We start from the raw sequence: 27,239 nt of genomic DNA, 5'->3' as shown, positions 1-27,239 counted from the left end.
AGCGGTCCTTAACTGGTTCAGGTCCTATTTAGAAAGCCAGAGTTATTTTGTTACGATCGGCAGCTATGAATCCGAGCGAGTGGCCATGACTTGTGGAGTCCCCCAGGGGTCAGTCCTTGGACCTCTTCTGTTCAACTTGTATATGCTCCCTTTGGGTAAAATATTACAGAACTATAGCATTAGTTATCAAAGTTACGCAGATGATACACAACTTTGTGTCTCTGTCACCAGATGACTGCAGTCCAATAGACTTAATGTGTCAGTGTCTGGAGCAAATAAACACCTGGATGAGGGAGAATTTTCTACAATTAAATGAAGACAAAACTGAGATTATTCTGTTTGGTAGCAAAGAGAAGAGGGTCAGCATTGGCAAACACCTGGAGACTCGGGCTCTTAAAATCACCAACCAAGTTCGTAACCTGGGAGTGTTGATAGACTCAGACCTGACTTTCAGCAGCCACATCAAAGCTGTCACTAAGACAGCTTTTTACCAGCTCAGAAACATCAACAGAATTAAAAGTTTAGTTTCCCAGAAAGACCAAGAGAAACTCATCCATGCATTCATCTCCAGTAGGCTGGATTACTGTAATGGTCTTTTAGCAGTACTTCCTAAAAAGAGCATTAAACATCTGCAGCTCATCCAGAACGCTGCTGCTAGAGTTTTAACCAGGACTAAGAGATCTGAACACATCACACCAGTTTTGAAATCTTTACACTGGCTTCCAGTCAGTCACAGAATAGATTTTAAAACCCTTCTGCTTGTTTACAAATCCCAGAATGGTTTAGACCCAGAATACATCTGTGATATGTTCAGAGAATATAAACCTAGCAGAGCTCTTAGGTCCAAAGACTCTGGTCAACTAGTCCAGGCCAGAGTCCAGACTAAACATGGAGAAGCAGCATTTAGCTGTTATGCTGCAAACAAATGGAACAAACTGCCAGTGGAGATTAAACTTTCCCCAAATGTAGACACTTTTAAATCCAGGTTAAAAACATTTCTTTTCTCATGTGCCTATGCATGAAATCTGCACGGTAACTTTTTTTAACTTATCTTGCTTTTAATCATTTTAATGTAATTTATTATTTTATTGTGATTATGTGTTGATTATGTGTTGATGCCTTTTACTATTCTAAATATCTGTAATATCTTGGTTTTATGTAAAGCACTTTGAATTGTCCTGTACATGAAATGTGCTATACAAATAAACTGCCTTGCCTTGCCTTGTTTTTTGCTTTGTTATTAACCTCAAAATCTCACCATTAGTTATATATTCGATTCACTTAAATGTTAATAATAAATAAGCTAATAATGCTCCAATAGTATTTTATTTTATGTTTTAAATGCTGAAAAGAAAATCTGACTTCTAATTGACATTCTTTATTTTATTTTTTTTTTACCAGCTGGAAGTTCAAAACTCTGATTTCCAATTTGTTATTGAATGCACCATTGGTAAGTATCCCGCCAGCTCTATGCTCCACAAGGAAACTGTGAGGGAACAGAGCTCAAAAGAGGGAGATCCTGATGAAGAAAAGGGTGGAGTCACTCTGAATAGAAATGTATATTATTGGAAGACACAGGAATTTCTGACTGAGTATTTTTGTCAAAGCATGTCACAGACATTTTAATAAGACCTCAGAAAACATTCAGCTGATGTTAAAAAAGGGAATAATCCTTAGCATATGTGGATTTCTGCATACAAAACAGGAGAATAAGTCTAGAGTTTTAAAGGCTTTAAAAAGCTTTTTAAGCAGTGGCTCCTTGACGTTGTTTGTATTTGATTTGCCATTCATCCATATTATTAAATTTTTTTCCGCTAAAAGACTAGATTTAAAAAATTTGAAGTTTATAATGTTACAATGGCTTTTAAAAGAGATAAAAATCAAGATTTTTAGTCCATATTGTTCCAGAGCAGCTTTCATTCCACAATGGGTAGGCCAAAGAAAGGTATTTTAGGAAAACTACATCCACAGGAAGGGATTTAAAACAAACCTTTTTACAGTGTTGGTCCCATTCCAGCAGGACAGACCGTCACCCGATGCAAGCTCACTCACACACAACTGATCCGCCAGGCCACCGTAGAATGTGCGGTGGAGACGCAGACTGTCCATAAAGTCCCTGAAGAGCCACATGCAGGAACACACTTCATTAGTAGCTCAATGAAGCATGTTGTGTATTAATTATACGTCTAACAACCAAAAAAAAGAAAAAAAAAAAAAAAAATCAGAAAAAAAACAGTTCTCTCCAAGTGTACATCTTTCTCCGACTTACTTTCTCCTGATAGCGAGTGAGTCTCCTGACAGTCTGATGGGAGCTTTAAGCGGGATGGATTCTCTGTTGCTGTGCTGGATGCTGACAGGCTTCCTGCTTGGTTGGCCACACAGCTCGTGAACCTAATATCCAATAAGAAAGACACAAATTGAAGTCTAAACACTGAAAGAGGAACATGCATTTTAAGAACTTGCAAATCTTTACTGGTGCCTGACAAACAGTCCTTGTTTCAGAGGGCTGAGTGGCAGATGTTTATTCTAAAGTCAGCCAAGCCTATCATCTCCAGTTCCTGACTGTACTCCACATGCAGTCCATAACAGAGCAAATTCTCAACTCATCCACTAGATGGAGCTGTAGTGCCTCATTTAGAAAAACAAAGTCAGTGTAGCTCAGCAAATATCCTGGGACATTCACATGAGAGAATAAAATTTTACGGTTGAACCTTTATGGATGATGATGATGGATACAGACCTCCTATAAAAAATAAATAGGTTCAGAAGTAGTTGTTTGCTCTGTATATGGTCTGGAGGTTTAAATACTCTGTGAATTCTTTACTGCAGCCCACATGGACGATTTTCTGGGCAGGTTAGGCCCCTCTCTGGTCTGACTCATCTATTTTTGTGTTAAACATACAACATTTCAAGAAATGTATAATTATTTTTACACTGCATACCTCTCTGACATGGAGCAAACAGCTGTAGTAGCATAGTTGAGACTAAAAATTGCCCCAGGACTACTATTGCAATGCTTTTTCCTTTATTTACACTACAGTTCAGGGACTGCAGATGTAAAATAGCCATTTGGATAACTCAAGTACATTTACAGTAGTGTCTTTTAATGTACAACTTCCCTGTCAAATAAACAAAAAAAAATTTTAATAAATCAGATGTACAGGTGACCTGGATTTCACCTCCTATAGAGCCACATGATAGTTGAAAATCTATCATCTGAAACAATACGTCTAAACCTGTGCAGAGAGGCGAGGTCCATTTTTCTGAGCATGTCCGACAGCATCATGAAGCAGCATGTGAACTCCCTGTAGCACTTGCTCCAAATCCTGTGCTCCGTGCATCCTCGCCGACAGGCCCTCCAGTGAGCTAACAAACTCCCTCCAGTGGGGGTCAATCTCCGCCATGCTCGCCAAACACCCCCGCATTACGTTGAGGCAGTAACCCATGCAGGGCTTGGAATGGGTCAATCCCTGTGGAGAGAATGACTGTGGGGTCAGTGCTGCCAGTAAAACATTTCATTAATTCTGATCAATACACACACTTAGGAAAATGCATCCATACCTGGCAATGAGGACAGTACTGCATCTTGAGTAGGGCCCGTCTGCACTCACGGCTGAGCTGTAAGTGGTCTGTGGTATTGATGACCTCAATGCCGAGGTGCAGCGCCTGAAGTAGAAGCTTCCCAGTGACCCCAGAGCGGGCAATCTGATCACTGAGGAGGCCTGGCACCACACCAAAAGGTCTGACGTCACGACGTAACGACCTCACACACTCAGCATAGCCCACTGATATGTCGCCGAGACCTGGGTTTATAAGGTGATTGTAGACCACTGGGAAGAGGGAGTCAAAGAACCGCTGCACAAACTCATCAACATTGAGTTCAGAGCCCAGCAGGAAGAGACCGAAGTCGGTAAAGAGTTCCCTCACTGAGCCTGTAGCCTGATCAGCCAGGTTCTGGTAAGACAGCTGGAGGATGGCATTAGTGTGATTCTCAGCCTGCCTCAACAGCACCTCAAAGGTCTCTGCAGGAAGACAGAAATCAAGACAGAGACAAAGGATTAGAGAGGGGCTGCACGTTATTTCAAAACATCATCATTTTCAGCATCAGGTTGACTTTGCTGTCTAATGAGAACCTGAGAATGAGGAAAAGTAAAATAAAAAAAGATGAAAAATGCAGAGAAGAGAAGAGAAGAGAAGAGAAGAGAAGAGAAGAGAAGAGAAGAGAAGAGAAGAGAAGAGAAGAGAAGAGAAGAGAAGAGAACCCCAGGCTTCCCAGCAGGAGCTGTAGCTCCCTGTGTCTTTCCAGGAAGAGAGGAGACTTCATGCAGTGAAGCAATTTGTTCTCTAATCAAAAGTTGTGCTGACAAAGAAAAGTAACAAGAAAGGAGGTTAAATTAGAGTAGAGACAGCTGTGATAAAATATTACCAGAGCTACAGTGTGTGCAGTGTGAATGAACCACATACATCAAAGCTAAATGACATTAACGTCCAGAGGCAGAGGTTAAGAGACTTTAATAAGGGAGAATAAATGTTAAGGGAGAAAGAAGATGTTGCCGAATGATGAGAAGATTGTAAATTGAGGTTTAAAAAAGAAATCAGGATATTGTCCAACAAATTGATTACACACTTATTTGGCAAATATTTTTTATTTTGTCATTATTTCAGTATTTGAAAAGTTTATAAGAATGTTAGCATGAAGCCACCAGGAAGCCATTTTCTATGCTGGATCACTAAAAAAAACCCAAGTTAAGTTCCAGCAGGGTGGATGATGGGTACTGTTTTTGGGTACTGTGGATGATGGGTTGGGGCGGTGCTCCATCGTTCTTTTCGCAAGCACTTCATTGGCTAAGCACCACATTTATCAAAGATGACGCATTTACGGAATTTCCTCTTCCTGACCTGACTGCATTATTCCACATGCAAGTTTTACTCTGAGGGAAGACAATACACCCCTTTGAGAAGCATTTCAGCATTTAAGAAGCCATGGCTGCTGTGCTACAGGAAGACCCTTCACAGACAGCTCGTGACAGTTGCTGAAAAATATAAAATATATTAGTCAATAAATATTTTTGGAGGGCCAAAAACAGTATTTAAGTGTATTATTGAAATGTATGAATGCCTGAAAGATTTACAATAATAATTTTTAACTACTGAACATCTCACAAAAGATTTTTTGCAGAACTTCTATGAGCATGATATGAGAAAACAAGATTAGCTAGGTCTACTTATTTAGTCAGACATGAAGGAATAATCCTAGCACAACTTGCACAACAAGCTCGCCTTTATCCCTTTGTCTCTCTTTTTTCAGTGTTTGTCTCAGCTAATACCTGAGCCATGGCAGTTCTCACATCATGTGCTTATCATGAGTTGTGGGGAAATAGTCAGGGTGAACGCTTGGAGCTGCCCAGGGGGCTGAGAGTCTGAGAGGGGGCAGCCAATGTGATGAGGGCTTAGACAGTCCAATGCTGTATAATATGCACCCATGTGGAAAGATTGACCGAAAGCTCCCCGTTGAGGGCGGCTGTGAGGGGGAACACAGAGGGGTATGGCATGCCTGCAGGCAAAATGTCTCAAGTGGGAGCATTGAACCCTGAGGTGCCAGGAACTGAATCTTATCTCAGGTTCTCTGTGATCTTGTGTGGATGTGTTATGTCTAACAAGATCTGAGACTAAAAGAAGCGTGTTTATGTGCGAATGAAGAAAAGAAAGCTGCACCTCCTACACAAAAAAGCTCTGTGGTCAGAGAACAGAGCGAACACCAGAGAGGGAATGCATAAAGAGCTGCACAGATCAGAGGAGCAGCTGTGAAAGTGTGTCCGTATGTGGTGATAAAAAAGAATACAACCATACAGTTGAGCAGAGAATCAGAGGAATACAGTTTAAGATTATTATTATTATTATGGCCCTCTGGGATATGTAGCAGAGCAGGGAGCAATATGAAGGGTCCCTCAGGGATTACCGTGTGTTCCAGGTGTGGTACCACAACAGATCATCAAATCCCATCTGTCAAAACTCATAACAAATATCTGTGCAGTAAACCAAAGGTTTATCTGTCATTATTTTCTTAATATGCTTCTGAAAACATCAAGTCACTTAGTAGTTATTCCTCCATAAATGGATGTATAGCAAGATTTTTTTTTTAATCTGTGAAGTATTAGGAAATTAAAAGGGAAACAAAAACAATAAACAACTAATAAAATGTTAAAGAGACTTTAAATATGAAGCGAATAGTGTCCCAACACAAAAAAATTCCCAAACTGCATTACTCATGTTATCTTTAAACAAAGATGAAGCGAAGCAGCAGCTCTTACTTGAAGGCCTTGACCAGCAGCAAGGCCTCTGGGTAAGCCTGAGGATAGAAATACCACGAAGAAAGGTAAAAATAAAAAAATTTAAAATTATGTAGAAGATTTATAATGGAAATGAAAAGCATGGAGGACGATTATATGATTTTATATATCTTACACCTCGAGGTCTAATGACTACTTGAATTATTGAATGACCTAAAAGATTCTCGTCTTACAGTTCTTACATTTAATAGATTTTAAATAGTATCTGGACGTGTTTCTGTCTTTTAAAATCAGATGTGGCTGCACCAGTGTTCCCTGTTTAGCTTTTGTGTAGTTTCAGTGTCAATGACCTGGCTGATAAGAGAGTGAGCATATCTGTCATTCTGGTGAGAGAAGGAGGCTGAGCCAGCTTGATGAAAAACACTCCGTTTGTTACACTTTTAAAGAACAACCATTTAAATTGCCAGAGACGCCACAGTTAAACTGCTTTAGATTCAGAATTTAATTTGGATCCAGTAGGACTGCATGTTTTGATTGTCAGAAAACATGTTTAATTCTTATATAAGATGCTTCAAAATGGGATTTAATATGCTGTTAAAATGTACCTGGAAATATATTTGGGCCAAGGGCAAAAGCTTTTACTGCCATCATGTCAATTTTAAGCTGCAAACAAGATCTAGTAACTTTAAGTTTAAATTTATTTGTGCACAAAAGTGAGAGATTTAAAATTACATTACACAGCATAAGATGGAAGTTCAGATAGCAGTACAAAGGGAATTTCCATCTACACGGAGAACATGAAACATGAAATACCATTGAACTTTTCCCTATCATTTGGTGTGAAATTACATGAATAACAATAATAATAAAAAATTAAAGCCGCAAGCGGCATCCATCGGGTCCGAGCGGCCTGGACCCCGCCACCTGTCTCATACACGTCTTCCTAGCATGGTAGGTAGCCTGGTAACATGGTAGGTGACATGGTAAAACATGCAGCTGAGAATCTGAAACGTTGAAATACCAAGTTATCATTTTTTGCTAGCATGCTAATTTGCTAGCTAACATGCTATGTTGCCATGACAACAGGTGGTGTAATGCGTGAAGGATGGAACGTGTATGAATCCTTTCAAGTTTGGTGCAGTTACCATTGATTCCTGTGGAGATATGAGCAAACCGTGTTTCATGGCGAGGAGGCTTTTTCTGTCGGTTGCCACGGTTACAGGCTTTTTCCTATGAGAAAGATTAGAATAGCGTTTGTTCCCCAACTTGTCAGTAACGTTCCCACCAAGTTTGGAGTCTGTCGCACGAATCCCCTCAGACTAGTTCGTTGAAATGGCAGTGAAATCCAAGATGGCGGGCACCCAGTTGCCATGGCAACAGGTGTTTGATTGACTACTTTGCTGGACTTGGGGTGTCACACGTATGAATACTGTGAACTTTGGTGCAGATCCCATCTCTTTCTATGGAGATATGAGCAAACCGTGTTTCTTGGCGAGGTCATTTTCCGTCGGTTGCCACGGTAACACGCTTTCTGCTATTAGAAAGATGTGAGGAGCGTTTGGTCCCCAACTTGTCAGGAAGGTCCCCACCGAGTTTGGAGTCGGTCGGACCATTCCCCTCAGACTAGTTCGTTCAAATGGCAATGAGATCCAAGATGGCGGCCACCCCGTTGCCATGGCAACAGGTGTTTGATTGACTTCTTTGCTGGACTTGGGGTGTCACACGTATGAATACTGTGAAGTTTGGTGGAGATCCCATGTATTTCTGTGGAGATATGAGCAAACCGTGTTTCATGGCGAGAAGGCGTTTTTCCGTCTGTTGCCACGGTAACATGCTTTCTGCTATTAGAAAGATTTGAGGAGCGTTTGGTCCCCAACTTGTCAGGAAGCTTCCCACCAAGTTTGGAGTCAGTCGCACGAATCCCCTCAGACTAGTTAGTTCAAATACGATGTGTGTAAAGTGGAAAAAATGGCAAAAAAATGGCCGCACACGCCAAGATGGCGGGCGCCCTGTTGCCATGGCGACAGGTGTTACATTGAGTTTTTTGGTCAACACGGGGTGGTACACGTGTGTGCCGAGTTTCGTCTTCCTACGTTGAAGTAGACGTCCTGGTTCCCATTCATGTGGTGATTTTTGGTGACTCTAGGTGGCGCTGTTGAGCCAATTTTGCATTGAATAGTATGCGGACCTTATAATATCCGATTTTCGCCGGGCTTGACGTGTGTGCCAAGTTTCACAACTTTTCATGGGTGTTTAGGGGGTGAAATTTGGCGTGGAAATGCTTAGGAGGAGGAGGAGGAGGAGAAGGAGAATAATAAACATTTCAGGAACAATAGGGCCCCGCCATACTTTGTATGGCTCGGACCCTAATAATAACTACAATAAAACAGAAAGAAACCATCAATGCAAAAATGGCATTAAGAAAAACAAAAAGAGAATGAAAGAAGTATACAGAAGAGTATTTCTGTTGTTTTCAGGTGTTTTATCATATTTTATCAGAATCTTATTTAAAATTATATAATTTGATTGAAGAGCCATTCTAATTAGAGCTGAAGAAATGAAAGAAAACAAGTAGCTTTCATGATCCTGTGCATTATAAGAAGTCAAAGTATGCAAACCATCACACTACTAATCTACTAACATCCTAAAGAAATTTTAATATATAAACAGTTCCACATATTGGCTATTATTCACCAGTCACAAAGCCCCTTCAAGTCAATTCCAGCATAGATGGGCTCCTCTCCATGTCTAAAAGGCTTCTAAATTTGATCCCATTTTCTTCCTTTCTCTTATAATTGCAGCACTCCTCATTTCCTTTAATGTAGGATGATTTAGTTAACTGTGACAGGAGCAGTTAACAGAGTGACGAGTTACACTTGAGATCAGAGTATCTGGCAGTCGGCTTTAAAGTAGAAAAAAATATTCTCCATCTCTCTCCATGTGTCTGAATGACAGTGATATTTTGACGCAAAGTAAAAGAGTGACAAAAATATGCAGATGTAGAATGTTTACTTTTCACTAATGTGAAATACACGAAAACAGCACAAAGCATGAACTGCAGAGGCATGGATGAAAAAATGTGATTGCTTTTTCAGCCAGTTTTAAGAGTGCTGTGTGTTGCTTTGACCACAAGAGGGCGACATTTTCAACAAGTGTAAACAGACTGGAACCAACGACAAAGTTATTCTTAAAATCTGAAGTTGCAAACTGGTTTCACCAAAAACTCTAATCTTGTTCTTTTCTTTTTAGATTTTCCTGATTATCTGTGGTGGATGTAACCTTTGTAGGTTAGATGTAACCTACAAATCCCTGAATATGACTTCAAATACAGTCCATTCAGGGAAATATAATATTTTTATGTCAAGGTCAAGATGTGTGGTAGCACAGAATCACCTGTCTATGCTGACAGTGGGAATGATTTATCCTGTGACTTTTTCTGCATTCCATATAACACTAGTTGTGCTGTATCTGCAAAACCCCAAAGCACTGCTACAAAAGGGCTTAACAGGCATTTGTGCTGGCAATGTGCATGTGTATTTTTGTATTCATAGACATGTCACTGAAGAAAAGAATCAGTCAGCAGGATGAGAAATAAGACAAGCCTTTGTAGTTTAAGACACTTCGAATACAGACAAAAGACCTAAAGCTTCTGCTATTTCACACTCACTCAAAATAAGCAGAGGCATGGATGACATGGTAAATGCACTTTGCTGAGATGCATCTATAAAAGTGAACTATAATGCGTGAAGGGAACACATCAACGTGAGCTACTTTGTTTGAAGCTAGCCGTGCTTTCAGGTTTCAAGCTCTCAAATGCCACCAGCTGACCTCTGCCAAGCTGCTGAGCAACGCAAAGATGGCTTTTATTAATGTGATTCATCCTCTGTGAATGGCTGTGTCCACAACAGAGGAGCCCAGTGACATCTGATAGGCTGCAGAAAAGGCCATTCTCCGTCTAGAGAGGATGACTCAGTGACGCTGTGGGTTCAGCTCATCCGAAAGCAAAAAAACACACAATGAAAGTCAATGACTTCCAGAGTGGCGAAGTCACTTTGGTAAACTGGAAACTACGTAGTCTTTGTGGTGTGTTAATACACCCACACTTTTTTATTGTTCCAGGATGAAGTCTGATGACAAGGTTTCAGCAGACATGTTTGTGGTGGCTAAAGATAGAAAAGGTCAAACACTGACTGACTAAACTATCTTTTCTCTTACATTCAAGACATGTCTTAGCTTCAAATTCCTCACTAAACTTTTCTCCAGATGAGATTAACAGAGGGGATATTTGAAGAAAGGTGCAAGTCACTTAAAATTTATAGGAAAGAACAGCTTGAGTTGAACCAATTTATATATCTCCCAAATACACTAACCAGCCACAACATTAAAACCAGCTGTCATGTTGGAATAAATCAAGGGGTGGGAAACATTAGACCATGTGAACAGTCAGGAGACAAGGAAGCAGCAAACTGGGTTAGTATAAGGATCTGATTAACTTTGTATCTAGTGGTTACTACCGAACAAGGACAGCAAGGTTATGGACAACCAAACACAGCAAGCAAAGTCTGGCTCGGGCATCCAACCCACCCAAACAGAAAGCGCTGAAAACCTTAACAGTGCAGCATGAAACACAGTCAAAGGTCAATGACAGAAAAGTGTAATACATCATTAAAAATTGTGTTTCTACTGGTATGTAATTATTTTACTAAAATAACTGCTATGTTTTTATTCACTTAGAATGAACTATTTATATCTACTACCCGTCGGTCCACATACATGCCAACTGCCATATTTGTGCTATCATTTTTACTATGGTGGCTCTGAATGGGCAAACAACTCTATGTGTGTAATGGCTACTCTGATGCATGCTCCTTACATGAGCAGATTGCTCGCTGGAGGTCTCTGATATGCAGGTGAAATCTATTCTTTCTCTTTTAGCCACCCATTAATTTAGCAATTAGCCTACCTGTGACCACAAATGTATATATGTGCTTCATGGAGACTTCAGGAGGCTATAGTCAGGCACATTGTTAATAAAATCTATTCTGAATGAAGTGTTGAAACAGTTATGCGCAATACAGAGCAGTGCAGGAGAAATGACATACAATCTTGTAAATAAGAGGAATATCATAATACTGTTTAGTTGTTTAATAAAATGATAAAGTATCAACCTGTGCTAAAGGAAAGGTCTACAGACAGGTAGGAAGCCGCCCTAATATAACTGTAGGGTAAACACTGTTATGAGGATGCATTCAGGAACCAGATATTCCTTGACTTGTTTCCTCATAGCAAAATTAAGTCAAGAATTGATAAGGGAATCTATAAAGAACTAGTACAATAGGCAGAATTAATTACACTGATATCAATAACATCTTGTCTTATCCCTACACACACCCACAGACTAGTCAGAGCAGTTATGATAACCTTGGATAACCACAAAACTTCTTTTGAATAAACATGTCTAACCTGTACCATAATGAAATGGAAAAAAGTTGTCTGATCTTGTTTTTATTTACCTTCATGTGCGTGGTTGGGTGCACAGGTGTGACGGTTATCTGGAAACAAGCTGGCAGCAGAACGCAACATAAAAAGAAGAGAAGCCAGCTGAGTCAGAGTGATGATCTGGGCCATGTTCTTACATTCTGGCATTCATGTGAATGGTCAGACACACCCATGTCTCTGAACATTGTTACAGACCACAATTGCCACTTCCTGACAACGGCTTTCCCTCAATGTTGTGGCCTTTCAGCAGTCACAACACAAAAATTATTCAAAAGTGGTTTCGCAGAACAAAAAACAGTGATTTAAAACTAACAATCTGCAGGCAATGAAAAGAAGCTTAAAGGACTTAAAGTATCATATGCTAAGGCCTCAGCGCCTGATACCACAGGACACTGTAAGAGGTCTTCAGATGTCCAGGCCTCTGCTAGTCAGAGCAGTTCCAGTAACACAAGGAGGGGCCTGTATCACCAAATTGGTGCATAAACTGAAGCGTGTGCTTTTTGCATGTTCATCTGACCTGCTGTACCCTGACTGTAAGACTTAAGGTTACTCTAAGCTAGAACATTAATCAAAAGTTGGAATCAAATAAATCTATGTAATAAATCAGAAATGATCGGCTTATTAAAGAAAGTGTTGCCACATGTGCTTCAGCCTGAACATGTGTGCAAACTTGCTTTAGATTTAACTCGGAATAAATTATGTCTGTCTATCTTGCAGCACGAGTTCCCATCCTCTCAGGCTGTAGACTGAAGGCTGGTCTGTTCTAAATGAGTTACCCTTTTAAAAAGAAAGAAAGGCGGGGGGGGAGCTGCTGGATATAAAACTGCCTGTAATCCCTGCAAAAAGCAGTTACAATTTTACAACTTTCAGCACTTATATGCCAAAAATGTACTTGGGGCAGGACTGCCAGTGTTTTGATAAGAGTTTTAAATTTTGCTTTTCTGGCATGGACTTGACACATTTTTACACAAGCATGATAGTTTGAGGTGACTGGAAGGGAGCTACATGATAACAGTTCCACACAGATCTTTACAGGTTTTAGCAAGAGAAAGTGTCATAATATGTGCAGCAGAGGACCAGGCTGACTGCTCAGAAAGCAAACAAACATAGAAAAACAGAAGAAAAACAAGAAACTAGATAACGCAAATGAATTAGATTGTACCAAAATACATAAAAACACATGCATTTCCTGGAAGACCGCCCTGATTTTGCAGGAGATTAAGCTGAAGCATGAAGTGTTACTTGGTGTACGTGTGTGAGCTCAGCGTACCTGCCTGCTCTGATTTACAAAGCACAGAGGGAAAACTGGGACTTTCACATTACATGTGTTTGTATGCGTTGGGACGTGCAAAAGCATGCACCAGGAGTGTGGGACAAGAGGAAAAGAAGTCCAATCTGTTATCTTAAATCAAAATTATTCCCTATATAAGTTTCAATCTTCTGCCACCTTTACATTTTGGCAAGACTGACCACTCTGACCGGCAGATGGAATAAAAAACAATGAGGAAAAAAAATGTCTTCCGATGTTTTCTTTTTCTTTCTGTCTTTGGTTTAAATAATGGAGGCATTGTTTAATGCTGAACATAGTCCCCTACTCAGAGGTGTTACAGAGGTTTGCTCTGGCTCAGGGTTTCTCAGAAGGGATCAAAATTAGGGGTATGGTGCTTTGATTTCTTTGGTTATAGTCTGTGTAAGAGGAAAGGAAAGGAAAAGACTGGATCTATTTTGATTGCATGGAGTCAGACTCAGCTTGCCATCAACCCTTATCTCTATGTTCTTCCTCCTCTGCATCAATAAACATGCTTCTCGCTTCATACATTAGCATTTAACAAACACAAATGCAGCCAAAGAAAACTCAGCCCTCATTTCATAAATCTGACAACGCCCACCTGAAACAGTGATTTCTCTCTGTGTCTGTCTCTGTATGAGCCTCATTCTTCCCCATCTCTCTCTCTCTCTCTCCGCTCTCTCCTTCTCCACTCTCTCTTTCCTCCAAAAGGCTTAAAAGTCAATATTTGAAGATCTGTTGCAGCTTTTGAACACTTCAAAGAGCACGAAGCTCTGCTGTGAACATAGCCTTTAATATGCCGTTCAGGAAAAGACGCAGAGAGGGTCAATAAAACGGGGCACAAGTGCTTCTCCTAGGGAAGTGTGTGTATCTATGTATGTGTGCTTTTACTTCTCAAGCTATGAGGCCATGAATCTTTACTCAGTCACATTGTGGACCTGTCTGCAGTTATTATTAGGCTATGTTTTGAGAAAATGAATGTAAGACACAGTAAACTGATGAAAACATGACTGTGTGGCTATGTAAGTGTGTGGTGTGTAGAGGTCAAACATCCCTTCATACACGCCCAACACGTAGAGGGTTTAACACATGTTGACTTGTAAAGATGTTTTTTCAGTGTGCACACAGACAGGGGGCAAGCAGCCACAGTTAAAAAGCTAGTGAAAATAATTATATCATAAGAAAGCTTTTATTAGCTTCAAAGGTGGCTCTGTGTGAGGCTGCTGAGGGTTTTCTGTGGCTGGCCTCAGGGAGCTGTTAGATGCCAGTGAAAGAGCCAACAGGATTACTCTATTGAACTGGATAATTACATTAAATGTATTAAGAGACAATAAGGAACAGTAGGTTGAAAGCTCTATGAAGCCCTGTAATTTCACCTCACTAACTGCAAAAGCAAAGTCACGTCACTCTTAACTTCACTTCATACAAGCAATAAAATAGATGGAACTACCTGATTTTCTGCAGTAAAATGGTATTAAAATGGGATCTGATCTTCAGCTAACAATGTTAAACTCTGTCACATAAAACAATTGAAGTATTTTGTGTTTTTACACAGCTATTAACACCTTCACATATGGGGAAAACTTGCCTAAAATGTCAATTTAAGGCATTCAGAGCTGCAGTAAAACCACATGCAGTAAAGGCTTAATTTTGGTCTCATTTGAAAGGTAACACTCTAAATATAACTGGGACCAGGTTGCAGATGTGTGCACACACTAAAAAAGATGCATACAAATTGTAGTAGGTGTAGCTCAGTTGGAAATGCAATCTCTCTACAGCTTGATGTCTTACCCAGTCCTATGTAAAATTTGATAAGGATAGCACAAATTATGCATTTTTCTTATACAGGATTTCCCAAAAACAGAAAATGTTATGGTGCTTTTCAAGCTTTTGGAAAACACAAGAGGCTGCAACAAGCTTATGTAAGTTGTCAATCAAAAACCAACACTTCAGATTTTATTGTTAACTTAACATGTCAAAGACGTTTACAACCACACCAGAATTAAATCACAGCTGCTGGCTGCATGATGCTACACCAATCTGTAGGAATATTTCCAAAAAAACTCATTTTTGGACAAAAACATCTACAGAACTGGATTGCTATGACCACTGTAAATGAATAACAACTGTGGGGGGAAATCACCAAGAGGCACTTGGGCTGTGCTGCCTCCTGCTTGTGATTTTCATATTGAATTCTTCTTGCATTTATTCTAAACGATGTGGTCTCAGCATTGCAAACTGTTTTGTATTAATTAAATCTAAAAGATTTCAGCTTTCTAGCATGTGCTTCCTATTATACTGGAGCAAACAAAACACCAACACTTATGAAACAAAGTGGTGCAGAAAACAGCCGACCATCTTTTAAGTGCATGGAGTTAAAGTGAATCTTTCATTTAATAATTAGTCAGATCTCCACTGTGAACAAAAATTTCAAGGCAGTTTCAATCTGCACAGGAGTCAGAAGTGACTTTGGTTTCTTGCACAGAGCTGCGTCAGCTCAGCTATATTCTCTGTCAAGAATGGCGGCAGAGGTGAGGATGCAAATGCAGGCAGAATCAGGCAAGAGTCAGAATCGGTGCCGGTAAAAGGGTTTATTTCCAAAATCTAGGACAAGGAACCACACATGAAAGAGCGTTAACCAAACACAACAGAGATAAACCATACAAGGACCTGACAAAGGTAAACTGAAAACCATGGGATATATATGCACAGAGAGTAACAAGGAACAGGTGAAGTGAATGAGTAATTAGACCAGGTGAACTAACAAGCCAGAAACAGAAACCACAGTAACACAAGAGGGAAAACAAGAAAACTGAACTAAACGTGACAGACCCCAGAACTATAAACCAAAACTCAAGACAAAAACTAAAACATGACACAAACGATGATCCTAACAGAAAACTAGACACAAAAACCAAAACTAGAAACCAAGATCAAAACAGAACATGACAAACCAAAACCATAAACCATGATCACCAGAAATAAAACCTGAAAACAACAAACTATAAACCCAGATCAAAACCAAGAACACAAACCAAGAAACAGACCAAAGCCCAACACACAAGAAATAAGACCGTGAACTAGGGCTGGGCAATTAATCGATAAAATCGATAAATTGAATTTTCCACTTAGCCCTCCCTTCACACCAGAACAGTGTTTATCTGACAGATTTTCAGTGAAGTGACCCTTCACTCACGCCTGGGATTTAGCTGTGTGTATAGCTGCAGGGAGAAATGCTGCAAACCCTAGTTAAATTACAACCTTCATCAAGGGAATTATTTCTGCAGTGGATCCTGTATGATAAGGATCCAGATGGAAAGAGATCACGGATGCATTGTGTCGCATACTTCTATGTAAGATATGAAGTCGTTTATATGGTGGAAAAGCTATGACATTGTATGCTTTATTTTTGCTGGCATTCGTCTATATAAACAAATAAATGTTTTTAATAAGTTTATTTATGTTTTGTAAAAGAAAAGAAAAAAAATCGATTAAAATCGGAAATCAGATTTGGTTATGAAAAAAATCAGAGATTTTATTTTTAGGCCATATCGCCCAGCCCTACCATGAACCATGACAACTCTCATCATGTCTGTGCTGATCTCCTGAGATCATTCCAGATCATGTCTTCTGAGATATTTTTCAGGGCTGTAAATGGACCGCAGCAAAAATGCTTTATCTTTGAAGTCATTCTGTAGCGGAGTTACTTTGAAGTTAAGAGTCATTGTGCTACTGCATCATCGACCTTTTCCTGGGCTTCGGCAACGACCCACCCAGACATTACCCTGCAAGATGGTTTGATAACTTGGACTTGGACACTGATGTTTCTGTCACTTAAGGCAAACTACACAGACTATGTCTGATGAAGTGTCAGCAAAACAGTCACATATAATCTACTGTTGCGTGCTAAATATGTCAAACAGCCTACCTTGCAAGCTATTTTCCAACAACCACGAAAATCATCAGACATGACTCACCTGACTTTGTTGTTAAATGTTTATGGGCTTAGCCGTACACTGTTGCAAATCCATGTGCAAAAACTATCATTTAATGAAAAATGTGAGGGGTTTTTTTTAGTTTGTTTTTTTTTTTCTTTTAGGCGTGGAGCAAAGCAATATCTCCAAGGAAGTAATCGTAACTGAAATAGATTAATTAATCAGTTTTATCGGCTGAACAGGCCATCAGACACTGACTTCCAGCAGAAAAACAACATTCATTTGTCACTCATGCCAGAGTACTAATGATAAGCATACCAATTATGCCATTATATCTCCCATATGGCAGAAAAGGACAGGATGGGAGGAAGAGAGTGGGAGCAGACAGTAGGCTTGGTGTGTTGCTGTGTTTAGGATTTCATCGCCCAGACGACTACAGCCTAATCCCTGGAGACTCCTTCCTTACTTAGAACTACTTCCTTCCAGCTGACTGACAGAAGTGATTTGTCTATGCAACAACAGTGAAACAGAAAATCACAATGCAAAGAAGCCAATCCTAGAGCTGCAACTAAAAGAAAAAGGAAAAATATCACAAAGTTTTGATTTAAACTGCAGCTTTTTGTGCTGACATCTCAGCTATTATTCTGAGTACAGTACTAATTCATGCCAGGCTTAGCCTTAAACTGGATATCCAGGTTATTGAAAGATTCCTGGTTTAACTTGAGGGCTGCTTCCAGAAAAGGAGCCCAAACACTTCACTTAACATATCACCAAATTAAAGTAACATGGGTGGAAAATTCTGAGAATCTGCTCAGCCTTTGCTGTACACTACACTGTTTTTTAGCTGTACAGTCAGTTCTCTTATAAACATCCAACTGAAATATTACTGTGCTGGTCTTCACACTGTTCAACACCATGTAAATCTATATTAAAAAATGGTGCAAATCTGTCACAGACTTCCTGTTGAGCAGAGAGCCAAACCATCTAATCTTGAAAATGGCCTTAAGACAACAGCCAGCAGCCATAAATCTCCATTTCAAACAGGCACACAGGAGACACTGTAAAGTACTGACAAGTGTGTGTATTTTTAGGGTTCATCTCTATGCAGCGAGTGGCTGCAGTGCAGTGCGTGATGAAAACATGGGTGTGTTTAAATGGACACAGACAAAAATGTGAGACGGAGACAGTCAGCGTGTGTCGTGCTGGCAAGCGTGTGTGCCCGCTGATGTCCACTTACAGGATGTATTAATAGTCCAGGATTAAAGAAAGTGTGTCAAATGAAATGGATATCCTGAGCAGGTGTATACTGAACACACACAGACAGTGAGAGAGAATCAGGAATAAGTTTCCAACAGTGTACGAGGATTTCTGTGGGATGTCAGAGGATGCAGATTATAAAGTTATTTATGAAAAAAGACAATGTCAGACAGCAGTTTATTTTCATGCTTTTACTTTCTGTGGTTTAAATGTCTGCAACTAAACCAACAATACAAAGCAGAAGAATCAAGGGGTTGACCGGTGTAAACATGCAAAAAAAAAGTGTATACCTACTTCCAATTTTATAGTTTGACTTATCAAAGCATAATAAAAAATCATCTTACAAAGTCTTCAAATTTGCTAAACACAACCTTGGATAAACAACTACCCATGGTATATTACACTATGTCACCATTTATTTAACTGAAAATAAGCTGCAATGCAGAAGCAGTGTGTGTGACACAAACTTGCTGCTTTTATAGCTGCTAAGAAAGAACCAGGTGCTGCTAATCAATTGCATTCTGTTTATTGATCATGTCCAGGCATGAGCACCTCTATAAAAGCAGAACTGCTGTCAATACCGCGGTCTGAAGTATTCAGGTGTGTGTCAACAAAATGTTAACGACAAGCCATTGTTGCTGTTCATCTCTGGGAAGGGTTTTAAGTTAATTTCCAAACAATTTGGAGTCTATTATACTAAGGCAAGAAAGATTGTTGAGAACAAGAAAACTTTCAAAAACATTCCAAATTTTCCCAGGAGTAGACATTCCAGCAAGATAAATCCAAGGTCAAACTATCAAATGCTTGGGAAAATCTGAAAAAAAAAATAAATAAATAAATAAATAAGAGCTACATCTCAGATTTGACAGGCCTCAGTTAGCACATATTAAAGTCCATAATACAACTAGAAAAGACTGAATAAGTATAGCTTATCTGGAAGGATTGGCAGGAAAAAATGATAATCTTTTAAAAAAAACACAGAATCACAGCTTAAGTTTGCCTGAACAAACCACAGCACTTGTGGAGAAATGTCATTTGGACACGAGAACAGAGTGAAGATGCCTGACCATAATTCAAAGCTCCACTAACTCTTCTCATTGTCTTGTCAGTCGGTACACTAAATAACCTTCTGTGTTTTTACATCCTAATTCTAATCCTCAGCAATGTCTGAGGGTGGGACAAAGATAGGGCCGAAAAAGGGGATGAGTTTGGACCACCGTTAGGCAGCTGCATGAGAACTAAAAAAAACACATTTTTAAATTATTTTATCATGAATGAGTTCAAAAAAAGAAATCTTGATCATCCAAAAAAAATAGTAATTATCGGGTCCTATGCTAACCCCAGTTGTTAATTTGTCCACCTCTAGAAAGAAAAGGACCATATAGGTCAAAATCTTGGAACAAAACAAAATTTAACGCAAACTTATGTTCACATGGTGCACATCTATAATTCAGTTACTGTCTTTTTAGTTAAGAGTACCATGAGGGGCTGTTACTTTCATAACTATTAGTCACATGTAAAGCTATTAGGCAACCAGCAACAGGCTCAAACAGCTAGAGTATCCATTTATCTTAAATCATATCCATTGAGAAAGAAAAGAAAAGAAAAGAAAAGAAAAGAAAAGAAAAGAAAAGAAAAGAAAAGAAAAGTGTAGTTTTCAAGGAGGTCAATGCCATTTTTAGTAGCTAAAACTCCAGAAAGTTGCGCTTTACAGACCAAAAAATCCATCACATCATGTCAAAGACTTACACTCGCTTTGACTGGATTAACCAAACAAGAAGAATTGTTAGCAATTATTGAGCATTACAGATTCTGGTTGGCAGATTTAGTTATCCTCAGAGACCGTTAGGCCATTTTACAGTTTCCAGATCTTCAGGTTTAGCTGCATGTCACTCCACATTTAACTGTCAGATTTAAGACTGGTTTCATCTTCTCATTTTCCCCATTCTCTTTCCAGTCTTAAGCCTTTTTCATCATCAAGCTCAGCCAGAAAGCCCACAAGTGCATTTCCTTAAGTGTCCAACACTTTTTGTAGGTAGCGAGAGTAGTAAGAGGATTAGCTAACTAGCATGTCTGACACAGGAGCTGCAACAGATGACAGAGGGAAAAACAGCCACAACTAGTCTGACATTGTGTCTTTGCAGTGGCCCAACGCCTTAACTGTTGAAGGGTATTGACTCTGAATAATCCTGCCTTCCTCTAAATCCTCATCTTCTGACTTCAAACACTGTGCAAAGACTTTCAATAGAAACTGGCATCCTCCCAACTTTCTCTCCTTCAGTTGGTCATTCTTCTTCACATTCTTTTTCACCCTCTGTCCTCCCCTGGATCAACTGTCCAGCCCTAAATCACAAAGCCAAGCTCAAATTCTGTGGGAATCGAGAAGAGAGGCCCCTGCAATGGCTAACATGCACACACACACACACAAAAGCTTCTCTGGTAGGACTGACAAAGAAGAGACGGTTGTAGACCTGGCAAATAAAGAGTTTGCTAAATGAAAGGTCCCACACAATGGAGCAGAGAACAGGTCAAAACAGATCTGAAGGCCAGCTGTGAGAATTTGCTAAAGAAATCTTTAAGAAGAAGAAAAAAATCAGAACACTACTCCTGTAAGTATTCATCAGGCATCCATGTTGCAAGGTAAGTCGCAACTGGAATCAGTTTTAGGTACATTGACTACAACCCTGCATTGGAATAAATGGGGATGGATGGATGGATGGATGGATGGATGGATGGATGGATGGATGGATGGATGGATGGATGGATGGATGGATGGATGGATGGATGGATGGATGGATGGATGGATGGATGGATGATGCATTCATAGCTTTTCAATTATTGACAAAAAGGAGTAGTTTGCCTGTGTGGAGTACAGTTTCACCTTGACATAAAAAGCTAAAGGATAATCGAGGCGGGAATTTTGGGCACCTTGTTTCCCAGCAACTCATCCCTCTGTGTGCGGAGACACTTCACACATCATCAAAAATGTAAACCTTCTGGTGGCACTAAAAGAAAACGTCAGGACATAAAAACAGTTGCATACTATCTAGGAATCAGAACCATGTGCACAAATCCAGCAGATACTGAGTTATTTTACAGGATGAGTTAAAGTTCACAAGTCAGGTCACAGAAAAATCTCAACAAAAAGCCAACTGACACCGAAACTTTACAGCCCTTGCAAATTTGTCCCTAGAACATGGGAAAAAAGAATAAAGAGGACCTACATATAACTGTCATGATATTTAGGTGCACTACCATCGCTGTGCAGACCAGAAATATAAAGCTGATGTCTTTATTTTCTTTACAGCAGCATTAAGAATTCTTTCATAACACATTCCAAGACAAAGGATCCTAAAATGCAGAGTCCTATAAAAAGCTGCATATTTTCCCTGAGTGAGGAAAGCAGCCAATTTGTGACCAACATAGAAATTTTACTGGAACTGAACACTATGTTGAAGTCAGTAATCCACAGCTGCTCAGGGCTGGTCACAGCACAATCTCTGTCTTTGGTTAGAAATGACTGTTTAGAACCCGAAACTCCTGGAGAAATGTAGATTGCAAAGGCGTAGTTAGTTAAGGCTAACGTCTGCTTTAACACTGCCTTTAAAGCACTTCTTTGAACAATATGCCATACAGAGCACCCTGATATTCACATAAGAATAGTAAAGATTAAAAAAGAGGAAAAATATTGTGTCTGAAGTAACTACTCAGCTTTAGACAAAAATGTGTATTTTGCATATTTAACACAGAAGCATTTTAAAGTACAACAGCATTTAAAGTAAACTTGCTTATGTCTTCAGTTAAACACAATGGAAATCTCCTCAGCCAAAAGGATGTAATAGATATGTTTCTTAATAATCTAACTCAAGTAGTCTTGATTTCCATCATTAAAAAAGAAGACAGTCATATTTGCAATGAGGCAATATCTCATTCAAACATTTCATCTCTAAGGCAACAATAAATTAGTAAAATGAGGCTATAAGGAATTACTTTTATTCTTAAAATGGCCCTTTATTAATAATGAAAAGTTGTTTTCCGAAATAGATATCTAAAGGAAGACTGAAGCACCCAAGGGTTGCTTTCTAACTTGCCTCTAAAGTATACCAGGAGAGGTTGAAGACCCTAACTGCAAGAGAATTGCACAGATTTGATAGTGACATGAATGACTTTTACAAGTCTTTTACAAACTAAAGGCAAATGTGTAAGAGATATTTTGTACTGCACTTGCTTCATACATTTCAGCTTGAGACTCAACAGTCCAACCCTGATCTGATGGGAGGAGGTGGCCTAAGTCCATGGTTCTGGTAATTTCTGGGATGAAAATATATTTTTTGGGATGATTTCAATGTTCAGGCAAGCCACATAAATTTATGTTTAGCTGTCGTCAGGATCAACAAGGAAAATGAACAGCAGAAGCTCATTAGGAGGAGATCAAGTTTTTAACTGAAATATGCTCTGACAGTACAGCTAAAATCTGATGGAAAAAGAAAATGAAAATATGGAAATGATCAGGGATAGAATAAGAAAGCATGACAGAGTAGGACTGCATCTGAAGCAGATCATAGTTGCTGTAGGGCTTTCACATGAGATGGTCCTGTGTGGTAGATCCTCTCTGTCCTCTGTGTATGGGGTTAGGATCAGGGCTTGAGCTTATTGTGCATCAGGACCAAAGGTTTCATAAGAAAGCATTGTCTTGCCAAAGGGTGATCAGTACAATTTATTCCCACACATGTTGGGGCTGATCCATGGATGTGATTGTCCTAAGAAAGCAATCCAAAATTACACTGTCTCTCCATATTTCCTTCAAATATATTAAATACAATAGTATGTATTGTACAATTGAATATTTCTCTGTTACACAATACCAACGAGTTCCAGTTTTTCTTACAGATTAAAAGAATAATTGTTTCAGTGTTGGAACTGTCTTAGAGGCTAGCACAATAGGAGGAAAAGGTTATGTTGAAATCACTGTTGCATGATTCATTTTATCTGTTCAACCACATTGTAAATAGCTTTTCTCTGGCCTCAAAACTAGTATGTTGTGGTTTACATGTGAGTTAGCCAACCAAGTACTGACTTAACTGAATTTAAACTAAATTTATCCACTAAAACAGAAACTCTGCCCTAAATAATTACATTATTTGTCTCGCCAGCAGCATTTAAAAAGACTTTGCATCCCCCTTTGTTGAGCACCAATCTGAAAAAAAGACTGTTCTCTCACTTGAACTGTGAGACCACCTCCATTATGTTCTTTTCACAATGCAAAGAGTAAAAGATGTGCAGTGGATAATTTAAAAGCTGGTAAACAGAAACACAGTTAGCATTTAAGAGTGTAAATAGCAAATTCTGAGAACAACAGGTTTCCACTTGAGTGATGCCAGCAGTCAGCCCAGCCTGTTTAATCTTGCATTTATCTGCACCACTTGAGCTCCTGGCAAAACAGAAGCTTGCAATTAGAAGAAATGCCATTTTAAAAAGCCAACACTTACTGCCTGTGTTTGCTGGATTTCTGTGTCTCATGATGGCTTTAACTTTTTTCTTCCCAGTTTCAAAACCAAAATGACACACTGACTGGAAGGAAGACCACAAGCCACAGAGTGTTAATGGTTACAACAGCTCCATGCCAGAGACATTCAAGCAACAGTATTTATAATAGCCAGTCTCAACCTGTTCCTGAAGAAGTCATTTGCTACAGAGGGGGAAGCTTCAAGGTGAATTAAGAGATGTTAACACATCAGTTGTTGTGTTTTTATTTGCAAAAACTTCTGCTTTTTTCCATATTAAATACTGTAAGTGTACAATCAGGCAACATGTGTTTTTTTTTTTCATTCACTTGTAATAATTTAGATATTGACACTGTTTTTATTAAAAGATAGAGCAAGTCCACCGCTATGCTACTGCTCGGTGTTCACTAATGCAAGCTTAGTATGTTGCTGCTGCTTGGGGGAGGTCTCAGAAATATGTAAGGCAATCTGAGGTGTGAGCTACTGTTGTGTATTGGTATGCTGTGGTGGGTCCTTTAGCTTTGTTCTGCTGTAAAAAAAATGCAAAAGTCATTGTGGACAAAGATCTGCTTTGTGAGATTGAAACTGAGATTGAAACTAATATTTTTAAAAAGAAAACTACCACCTTTATTTCTTCTCTCTTATTCTTTTTGGTGCTTTATCCTCTTTGTGATAAAAATCTGTTGTTGTTGGCCCCTTCCAGATCAAGATAACTTTCAACCAATCAGCATTCATCCTCTCTGAGGGATAACCAAAATCCTTCACTCTTGCATGGGGTGAAATGGATGCATACTGATACCACATGCTACCATGGATAAGCCTTTGGATGTGGTCGACACCACTCTGATGTTTACATATGTGTGAATCCAAATCATTAACTTAGCTAATCTGACTCAGATCCTATAATCAGCACCTAAAAGAACAAATTAACATTTTGTATCTGGAGATTTAAATTATTAAACATACCTGTACATATTGGCTCTCATCATCTGAGGAAACTTCAGACATGAATTAAACAGGTACAGGATATAAATTTTTCCATTCTGCCTTTTGTGTGTTGATAAAACAATTAATGCCAATACTGGCTTTTCTCAACCCAAAAAAAACTGTTGTTCAAATCAACACTGCTCCCAGAGGAGGGCATTACTTTAATCTGCCCTTCTCAGAGAGCGTTGAGCTCTGATTTGAGCTGCCGCCCTCAGACATTTCTCTCAGGCATCCCAACAACTGATTCATAGTGCATTCTGTTTGACTTTTATTTGACTCCTGCCCGACGGGGCGCTGGGATCGCACAGGTTGGTTGCCATGGATGTGAGACAAACCTGCCCGTTTTTTTTTTTTTTTTTTTTTTTTTATAAAAAGTTCTCCCCTGAAGCCCTGCTCAGCAGGCTGCATATTTGTGCGTTGTGTGGACAAAGTGCAGGAACCTCACAACTGCTGAATGAAAACAAGAAGTCCTGAGAGACTTCCTGACAGACCAGGAGCTGGAGGGAAAAAAGCAATGTGCTAGAAAGATCAAAGAATGTCTGCTGACAGTACGTGATCGACTTAGTTTTTATCTACTTTTTCTATTCCAGTTGCCTAGTTATCCTTTGGTAGTGAAATGACCTGAAAATCGGCAGTCAGGTTCATTTAAGGATGAGACACTGATATGCTACAGCACACATTTCAGAAAAATGGGAAAATGTAATGAACCATTTCTGATTTCAAGAAAAGCTCATAAGCAAGGGCCCGTTTTCACAATATAAAACACTCACTTTGTTAAAGTATCATGCGCTTTCTTAAGTAAAAGTCACTATTAAAGATTTTAACTGGGACCCCTTAAAAATATGAGTGCCACGTCTCCTGAGAAAAGAAACATTTCAAAAGCTTTTAATGGGTTAATTTTATTTTTTATGTCTCCTGAGAGTTTAAGATCGATATCCTGCTACATTCTTCTAATTCCCCGCCCCCCATCAGTTGCATCATATAAAGAGGCCTAATTGAAGGCTTTGCACAAGACAAATGATCGCATTAGCCGACCCCTCTCTTAACTCATTCTTCCTCCTTTCTGTGGTTGTAATGCATTATAACGTTCTACTTGTTTTCTGATGTCTCTCAAATTACAGTGCGGGCTGCCAATCATTACAAGACTAAATCTATGGGACTTGTATTTCTGGAATACCCCACACCCATCCAGTAAAAGGCCAACATTTCCTGTTTGTTTTACCCCTTTACACCAGAAAAGACTTTGTAAACAAGTAACAGTGATGCTTCAATTGTTGAGGAAATTAAACTGTATTTTATTTCATGTAAAGGTTCATGGTCCTTGTCTTCCTCTGCTAAAATCTCCTAATAGAATCTGTCACACAAGGTGAATAAGAAACACTTCACTCATATCAGTTCAGCATCATTGAACACTCCCAAGATTTGAACAACCGATTAAATGCTCGGCTTGATTCTTGATTGATTCTTTTGTCTGCACATGACAGACAAAAACGCTCCCTTTTCCACTGTGTTAGGATCTAAGAACTTCCCAGACATTTCCGTCCCTCCGTGCTTCCCATACATATTGTGCCACAGTGAGTTTTCTCCATGTGACAAAGGCTCTTAAAGCATCTACTGCCAAACAGAACAATGCCACGTGGGTGGCATGGATGTGTGTGGGGGTGTGTGTGTGTGACAGACATTTGTTAATGCAAGCCAATGGGTCTGACTAAACATTTGAACAAGTATCAACTTCCATCAGTACAAATTTCCCTCAACAGAAAGAAACCAGTGTTCAGCAGGAAGAGAGAAATTGTCACTTTCTGCAGTTCAATTGAAATATCAACTTCTGTACCTGATAGTTGGAATTTTCCAACTATGATTATCAGCTCCTTTATTTATATCTATAAAATAAGATTTGAGTCATTAAAAGTTTTTAATAAGTTTCTGACCATCGGTTATGTTATGGATCAGGCTCCATTTTCTATGCATCACACATGCAAACAAACATTTGTTATGGAGTTCATATGATGCGTTTGCCTCTTTCTTAATTTTTTTGTAGCCTGGAGTGATTAAATATCCTGTTTTGGACGTTTATTTTAATGTTTTTTTTATTGTTTGTTTTTTTTTCCCTCAATATCAAGACATTTTTATAGTTCCTCCACTATTTCTGTACAGTGTTCATTGTTGTTATTCCTGCTTACCTGAACCATTGCTTTAGCTTTGTTAGGTTTAGGAATTAAAACAACCTAGTGAGGTTTAGAAAAATTACAGATTGACTTAAAATACGGAGCCTCACCATCCTGCACATTGAAAAGAATGCATAAACAAGACATCCTGTGTGTTGCCGTGTGAGGCAAAAGGGTCCTGACTAGGCTCTTAAGAGAAACATTTAGATTATACATATCTGTGGTCTGCTGAAATCTACAATGGCAACGTTTCATTCAGCCAACTGAGCTGCTTCTAGGATGAACGGACACGGTGTAGGGGAGGTTGGAGA

The 27,239-nt window shown here is 39.3% G+C and overlaps 1 protein-coding gene and 2 long non-coding RNA genes across 5 annotated transcripts in view; 1 reads left to right on the top strand and 2 right to left on the bottom strand.

Annotated features, from left to right (window-relative positions):
- gpc5a (glypican 5a) overlaps window positions 1–27,239 on the bottom strand; it is a 148,765-nt gene that overhangs the window by 117,084 nt on the left and 4,442 nt on the right. For all 3 annotated transcript variants that reach the window (XM_041985529.1, XM_041985522.1, XM_041985523.1), the window contains 4 exons: window positions 3,562–4,022; window positions 3,237–3,470; window positions 2,270–2,391; window positions 1,991–2,116 (listed from right to left, as the gene is read on the bottom strand). In XM_041985529.1, coding sequence (XP_041841463.1) covers window positions 1,991–2,116; window positions 2,270–2,391; window positions 3,237–3,470; window positions 3,562–4,022 — 943 coding nt within the window. The remainder of the gene's footprint in view (window positions 1–1,990; window positions 2,117–2,269; window positions 2,392–3,236; window positions 3,471–3,561; window positions 4,023–27,239) is intronic.
- Window positions 7,221–27,239, bottom strand: part of LOC121639963 — a 21,252-nt gene continuing 1,233 nt past the window's right edge. The window contains exon 3 of the long non-coding RNA XR_006010292.1: window positions 7,221–7,294. This is a non-coding gene — a long non-coding RNA (uncharacterized LOC121639963). The remainder of the gene's footprint in view (window positions 7,295–27,239) is intronic.
- LOC121639957 overlaps window positions 24,208–27,239 on the top strand; it is a 21,398-nt gene continuing 18,366 nt past the window's right edge. Inside the window, exons 1-2 of the long non-coding RNA XR_006010291.1 lie at window positions 24,208–24,218; window positions 26,656–26,661. This is a non-coding gene — a long non-coding RNA (uncharacterized LOC121639957). The remainder of the gene's footprint in view (window positions 24,219–26,655; window positions 26,662–27,239) is intronic.

Source organism: Melanotaenia boesemani, chromosome 1 (assembly GCF_017639745.1).
Source record: "Melanotaenia boesemani isolate fMelBoe1 chromosome 1, fMelBoe1.pri, whole genome shotgun sequence".
NCBI classification, from domain to species: domain Eukaryota; kingdom Metazoa; phylum Chordata; class Actinopteri; order Atheriniformes; family Melanotaeniidae; genus Melanotaenia; species Melanotaenia boesemani.
Note: the sequence above shows the minus strand (reverse complement) of the source record. Positions and strands in the feature narration are given on the sequence as shown.